This window comes from Salvia hispanica, chromosome 6 (assembly GCF_023119035.1).
Source record: "Salvia hispanica cultivar TCC Black 2014 chromosome 6, UniMelb_Shisp_WGS_1.0, whole genome shotgun sequence".
NCBI lineage: Eukaryota > Viridiplantae > Streptophyta > Magnoliopsida > Lamiales > Lamiaceae > Salvia > Salvia hispanica.
The window spans coordinates 46,761,319-46,768,691 of NC_062970.1; the positions used below are offsets into that span (position 1 = coordinate 46,761,319).

Sequence of the window (7,373 nt, forward strand, 5' to 3'; positions counted from 1 at the left end):
GTCCCAAGATATTTGACTCGCTTCTTTTCCGCACTCGTTTTGAAAAAATAATATAAAATAATTAGAGTGGGGAGAGAGTAAAGTAAGAGTAGTATAAAAATATAACCTACATTCCACTAACTTAGTCTACCACTTTCCTATATATTTCTTAAAACTCATGTCGAATTCAACTGAAATATAAATCATGGACAACGGGAGTATCTTGTCATTTCAAAATGAAATCATTTTGAGACTAATTTGAATGAAGGTTCAGTTTTATCAATTATAAATCCACGGATCATTAAAACTGAAGTTCTATTTCAAGTAAAATGGAGTAAGATAATTGCAAAATGGATATTTATGATAAGCTTATTATTTCAATCAAGATCATATATTATGGCCCATTACATAAAGTGAGATCAAAATATTGGAAAAAATCTTTTGGGCCTTCATTTTGCATGAGAAAAAGAAAGCCTATTTATTTGGGCCAACTACCTAACAATGAATAAATCAATTTTTTATTCTACAAAGTACACATTTGATTTGATGAATATTTAAAATTTCATAAAACTATAGTAAATAGATTCAGTGAACCAGAACAATTGCAAATGTTTCAAATTTCAAGAAGTTAATTTTAAATCATTGATCATCAAGCTCATTAAATCATCACTTGTAAATTATTTAACATAAATCATCTATGTATATAACCTATCTTGTAATCAAAATATTTCACAAACCCAAATAAAAGTAATATAAATTACTCCCTCCGTTCCCGATTAGGAGTCACAATTTAACCGGGTACGGATTTTAAGAAATATAAAAAAAAGTTGGTTGAAAAAGTTAGTGGAATGTGGGACCCATTTTTTATATTGATTTTGTTGTAAAATGTGAGTGAATTGAATTAGTGGAATGTGGGACCTACTTACTATTTATAGTAAAATTGAAGTGTTACTCGTAATTGGGGACAGATCGAAATGAAAAAATATAACTTTTAATCAAGGACGGAGGGAGTATATGATATCAAAGTAAAATCTCAAAATAGAATAAATGTGAATTCCATATCAAACTTGGTGACAAAATTGCATTAAATGTATATACTTTAATTTTAGATCATCTGCTTCTTCAAGCTCTCTCTCTCTCTCTTGGAATTAAATATTAAATATACGAAAAAAAGGAGAAAAGCTCATTAAAGATCTGCTGGTTCATTTTAGCTCCACACAGAGCTTCACAGAGAAGTGAAGAGAGAGATCAGTTGCTTTTCCCTCACTCACTACTAACTTTACCTCATTTATACCTCGGACCAGTCTTCTTCTTTTCCTTCTTTAGGGTTTTGTCCCAACCAAAAAATTAACCTCAAGATCTCCTTCACCTTTTGTTTTCACTTTGCAATTTGCTTGTATTCAACTTTAAATTGGGGGAAATTGAAAAAAGGGGTTGCAAATTTGGAGGTATGTGTGAGTTGGGATGAACAAATTTGACATTTTTGGGGGATTTTGGGATGGTGGGGGGGTTGGGATGAGCTTGAGTGGCTAAGCTTCTTTCTTTTCTTGAAGCCCTTAGTTTTGGTAGTTCTATTTTAGGAAATAAAAATTGAGTCTTTTTCTTCTTCTTTTGCAATATGAGGTTGTCTTCTTCTTCTTCAACTAATACTGGATTTAATGATCAGGCTGAGGAAGGTAAGCTGTATTGTTTGCTTTAATTCACATTGGGTTTGTTGTATTTTTCATGGAAATGCTTTGTTTCAGCTTCTTGTTTTGTGCTTGTGTTGGCAGGGGAGAAGAAATGCTTGAATTCGGAGCTGTGGCACGCGTGTGCCGGCCCTCTGGTGTCGCTTCCCCAGCTCGGGAGCCGGGTGGTTTACTTCCCTCAAGGCCATAGTGAGCAGGTTTTGTGAAGAATTTTCAGTTTAAGCAGTTTTTGTTTTACCTGTGGAGCTGATATATGTTAGCCTTTAGGATATGTATGCACTGCTTTTTTCGATTTATATGATATTTCCGAGCTTGTAGCTTATTGATGTAGTCGGAAAATCTAATTGAATTCTATGTATAGAAAAGCCGATAGCTTAGTGTGATGCATAATCAATTATAGAGTAGTGGAACGATGAATTTTAAAGGATTTTAGACCGAATTGGAACCCCGTCACTTTGAGTTGCTTATGTAGTGAATCAGCATGTATTTTCATGTTCCCCCTTTTTCCAAGTAATTGGTGAGTTGCACAATGCGATTATTCTCGTAAATTTTACGATGACCTGTTCGTGGAGCCTTTGTAGTTACTTTAGGCAAGTAGTTTTTGCTCGAAGATACCATATTTGCTTTGTTGGACGTGTGACATAGGCAAGCATTGATTGGGATTGCCTGAAATCGAACTTTTAAATTCGTTTTCTTGAAGTGTTACAGTCCTATGTCTTGATATATATCGGACTTATGATGTCTTAGGGTTACATCAAATGTCTCATAACATTTGGGGTATTTGTCCAGGTTGCTGCCTCTACCAACAAGGAAGTAGATGGCGCTGTCCCTAACTATCCCGGTTTGCAACCGCAACTAATATGCCAACTTCACAATGTTACCATGCACGTAAGTTGTGTACTATACCGTCATCGTATGATTTTACATTTCAAAATCTTATCGAAAGCTTGGTTCTTAAAATCTTGATTTTCTAAACTGCAGGCAGATGTTGAAACCGATGAAGTCTACGCTCAAATGACTCTGCAGCCGCTTACCCCTGTAATTTACTATTAGACTTATTTATATTCGTGCTCTTGATTTCGTTATTTTGTTGTTCATTAGTTTGTCGTTTGCTATTTGGTCAGCAAGAGCAGAAGGACATATGCCTACTACCGTCAGAACTCGGCACTCCAAGCAAACAGCCAACGAATTATTTCTGTAAGACGCTGACTGCTAGCGACACCAGCACTCATGGAGGGTTTTCTGTCCCTCGTCGAGCAGCTGAAAAAGTTTTTCCTCCTCTCGTAGGTTTACTAGTGCCTCGCCATCCAGTTTTTTGGTCGTCATAAATTTCTATATTTGAACTATATATTTACTGCGTGTATAGGACTATTCTCAAACCCCTCCGGTTCAAGAATTAATCGCAAAGGATCTTCACGGAAACGAGTGGAAGTTCAGGCATATATTTCGAGGTGAGTTGTCAGATATTTATTTGTACGAAATAACTTGTTCGAAAAGGGGCTATAGTACTTTTTTTCCTAATTATAATCGATATCGGGACAATGTGATTTATCTATGTTGTAGCTATTGTGACGGCCAACTTATGAAGCTCCAATCTCGTCTTTTCCAGGTCAGCCGAAGAGGCATCTCTTAACAACAGGTTGGAGCGTGTTTGTGAGTGCAAAGAGACTAGTTGCCGGAGATTCTGTTATTTTCATCTGGTATGCAGCTTTATGCTCTTTAGGCTTTCGCTTTGTCATTCGAGCTTTCAATCGATTTTTCTACTAGCCTTAGATAATCAATAAAAGTTGCTGTTGGAAGGATAATATTCTAAATTTAGAAAATTCATACATAGTGGATTAGATTTAGGTTATTTCCATTTGTAACTACAGTCACGACTCTTTTTGTAGGAACGAAAACAACCAAATGTTTTTGGGGATTCGGCGTGCCAGTCGACCGCAAACTGTCATGCCTTCATCAGTGCTGTCGAGCGATAGTATGCACATTGGGCTTCTTGCTGCTGCTGCCCATGCTGCGGCTACGAATAGTCCGTTCACCATCTTCTACAATCCCAGGTAAATTTCCGCTACTGCTTACCGTATTAGGCAATATCCAGCTTCAAATTCTCGGGTTTACAAATTTCAGGGCGAGTCCATCGGAGTTTGTGATACCTCTCGCAAAATATGCCAAAGCAGTTTATCATACGAGAGTTTCTGTGGGTATGCGCTTTAGGATGCTTTTTGAAACTGAAGAATCGAGTGTCCGGAGGTACGTCTTTTCATTTTTCGTTTCCTCCTCTTCCATTATGCAGATTTCTTTTTATATGTTTTCCTTGAATTTGGGATATTTAGGTATATGGGTACAATAACGGGTATCAGTGATTTGGATCCGGTTCGTTGGCCAAGCTCACATTGGCGCTCGGTGAAGGTATGGACATATCTAAGCTACTCTGATCTAATAATCAATTTAAAATTGGATAAATTTTTTTGAAGTTGTGGTGTCGTGTATTTTCGTTTTTAGGTCGGTTGGGACGAGTCGACTGCAGGGGAGAGACAGCCTAGAGTTTCATTGTGGGAGATTGAACCTCTGACAACTTTTCCCATGTACCCGTCTCCGTTTTCCCTCAGATTGAAGCGACCGTGGCCAGCTGGACTTCCGTCATTTCCTGGTCTGGTTTATCGACAGACGTTGAAAAGTTATTCCTTCTTCGATCGAGCATTAATCTGATCCTACTTTATTCATGTTTCGTCGTTCAGGTCTTAAAGATGGCGATATGGGTATGAATTTTCCGATGCCATGGCTCCCCGGAGGTGTCGGGAATCAAGGCCTTCAGTCGCTAAATTTTCAGGGCGTATCCCCTTGGATGCTGCCGAGGATAGACAATTCGAATCTCTGTTTACAACCCGATATTCACCAAGTAATGGCGGCCGCTGCAATGCAGGACGCAGGGTCGTTAGATCCCTCGAAAATCCTCAATCAGTCCTTCCAATTTCAGCAAAACGCCCCCAACATCTCCGCTTCACTGCTACAGAATCAGATGCTGCAACAGCCCCATTCCCAACCGAGCTTCCTGCAGAACCTTCCGGAAAGCAGCGTCGTTTCTCAGGCTCAGATGTTGCATCAACAACTGCAGGGCCGTCATTCGTTTATCAATCATCTTCAGCAGCAGCTGACGCCTCAACAGCTGAATTCTCAATTTCAAGATCAGCTGATGAAAAAATCTAGTCCGGCTAGCTTGCAGATGGGATTGACTTCGGAATCTCAGTTCACGCCCGTGCAGGCCTTGTCGTCAACGAGCCAGCTACAGAACTTCTCCAACCTCATCGGGAATCATATGGCTTCGTCTAACAACTCTTCAATGCAGGGTATTCTAAGCTCATTTTCCGGCGAAGGAACATCTCCACACATGAACTTGAACGGACCTCATCCTCTCCTCTCTCATTCCCTGGCAAAACGAGTAGCGTTAGACCCGCAGCTTCCTTCCAAGGTTTCTCATTTCGGAGTGCCCCATCTGGAAGAGCTGGTGACGCCTAATTCCAAGGTCTCGGGCCTTTCGGCCTTGCTGCCTCCGTTCCATGGTAAAGAATTTTCGGATTTCCAAGGTGTGGCACATTCTCACGACAATCTGATGTTCGGAGTTGGTACGGACTCGTCAGCTAATATGCAGTCCGGTATGTCTAACCTTAGAAACAACGGAAATGAGAACGATTCGTTGTCGATGGCATATGCGAACCCCACATTTCCAAGTGGCCCAGGCACTGAATTTCCTCCCAACTCGGACATGACTTCCTCCAGTTGTGTAGACGAGTCAGGTTACATGCAGTCCTCGGAAAACGTGGACCAAACAAACCCGACATCGAGAGCCTTTGTAAAGGTGAGTAGCATGAGGTGCACATTGTCGTCTTCTCGATCACTCTGATCCAATTGCTGCTGATTTGCATATTTTTCAATGTTATAGGTTCACAAGTCGGGGTCTTTCGGGCGGTCACTCGACATCTCCAAATTCAGCAGCTATTCTGAGCTGCGGAGCGAGCTTGCTCGCATGTTTGGACTCGAGGGCTTGTTGGAAGATCCTCAGAGATCAGGCTGGCAGCTTGTATTCGTTGACCGAGAGAACGATATTCTTCTCCTCGGCGATGATCCTTGGCAGTAAGTAACCATCTCTCTTCGACACCCCTTCGGTTATCATACGATATTTTCATCGTATTTGGTGCATGTCACACGTGTGATATAGTCTGCGAATCACATAAAAGAGTGATTAACCGGAATAGGTGTGACTCAAAATTGGTCTTTCGACCAAAAATTCACCCAGTCCACCACTAGGCCGCCTCGGGATTACATTCTACGGAGCCTTTACATTCTACATTTTCGTGTTTCTTGACAACCTAAGCATCTAGTCGTTTGCATCGCAGGGAATTCGTGAACAGCGTGTGGTACATCAAGATACTGTCACCTCTTGAAGTGCAGCAAATGGGCAAAGAGGGCCTCGATCTTCCAGGCTCGGCCCAAAATCATCGGCTCTCCACCAGCAGCAACAGCTGCGACGACTACATGAGCAGGAAGGACTCCAGAAGTGGCTTGAACGGCATACCATCCGTAGGGTCTCTCGAATACTGATGGAAAGCTTGCTCGTCGTCCTCTTGAGTTCCTTCTCCCCCGGCCTTACCCGAAAAGGCCGAGGGTATGTAAGCTTGCTGTATGTATGTTATATGGTGAATCCTTGTCTTCTTAGGGCTACTTTGTAAGAATTTTAAGAACATTTATTGCAATTTGAAATGAGGAAAAAATGTAGACTTTTATTACTACATAGATATATGTATATGGAAAAAATGAATTTGGTGATGTTGAAAAACATTATTATGGAATAAAATGACAGATTAAAGGGAACTAAATCTCTATTTATAGTACATTTTAAAGGGAAAAACATTATGGAATGAAAACATCTACTATAACTATAAGCAAGTAAATTACACAAATTTATAAGCATATTCATACTAATTATTCTAAATTTATCAAATTTAAAAATGATACTATAAGACATCCCTTAATTTTCATGGATTTTATTACAATAGTACGGTGTTGAAATTTAGTAAAATAGTATCAAACCAAATGGATAACGTGCAGCAATATAAGTGAAATAACTTTTGTGACACATTATTAGACTTTTCAAAGACAGCACATGATTCTAGACTATTCGAAAAACTATTGCATCGAGTTATAGTCAAATAATATCTACTTATAAATATGGTTGATTTTAGACTTTTTGCCGTTTTTTTTTTTTTTTTTTTTTTGTTCTTTATTCAATTAAACATCTAGAATTTTTGTTGCTGATCTTTTATTCTCTAAGTATTTGCTTAATATGATCCCACTACACATTACCAAAAAATATTATATTTATAACTTGTACTACTAATATAACTATCATTTGCCCTTCACAATATATTTGTTAATTATTAGTGTTAACAATATTACTGGTATGAAGCACAATGAATAAGCATTTTAGCAAATATAATAATTTTGTCATATGCTTAGAGCATCCACAACGGATGCCCTAGTAAAAGCCCTAGTGAGATCCCTAGTGGTTGTCATATCAGCATGTCCTATCTTTCTGCAATGGTAGAGCCCTAGTGGATGCCCTATCTCTTATCCACTTTTCATTTCAATTTTAAATCATTGTTTTTTAATTTTATTTTTAATTAAACTAAAATACCAAAACATATTATATTA

General features: G+C 38.9%; 1 protein-coding gene across 1 annotated transcript; it reads left to right on the forward strand.

The window, feature by feature from the left end:
• Window positions 1-1,115: 1,115 nt before the first annotated feature.
• Window positions 1,116-6,451, forward strand: LOC125194446 (auxin response factor 6-like). The gene is made up of 14 exons (XM_048092670.1): window positions 1,116-1,655; window positions 1,752-1,864; window positions 2,457-2,555; window positions 2,649-2,705; window positions 2,792-2,950; window positions 3,034-3,118; window positions 3,277-3,367; window positions 3,557-3,721; window positions 3,792-3,914; window positions 3,998-4,073; window positions 4,167-4,314; window positions 4,403-5,520; window positions 5,605-5,795; window positions 6,059-6,451. The coding sequence occupies exons 1-14, from the start codon at window positions 1,598-1,600 to the stop codon at window positions 6,261-6,263; spliced, it is 2,688 nt and encodes an 895-aa protein (XP_047948627.1). The 5' UTR covers window positions 1,116-1,597; the 3' UTR covers window positions 6,264-6,451.
• Window positions 6,452-7,373: the final 922 nt, after the last annotated feature.

Bases quoted from the DNA above. Each gene is read 5' to 3' on its own strand.
- LOC125194446 (XM_048092670.1), top strand. From the start codon at position 1,598: ATGAGGTTGTCTTCTTCTTCTTCAACTAATACTGGATTTAATGATCAG. The intron at 1,656-1,751 runs GTAAGCTGTATT...TTGTGTTGGCAG, and splicing joins TAATGATCAGGCTGAGGAAG to GGGAGAAGAAATGCTTGAAT. The intron at 2,556-2,648 runs GTAAGTTGTGTA...TCTAAACTGCAG, and splicing joins TTCACAATGTTACCATGCAC to GCAGATGTTGAAACCGATGA.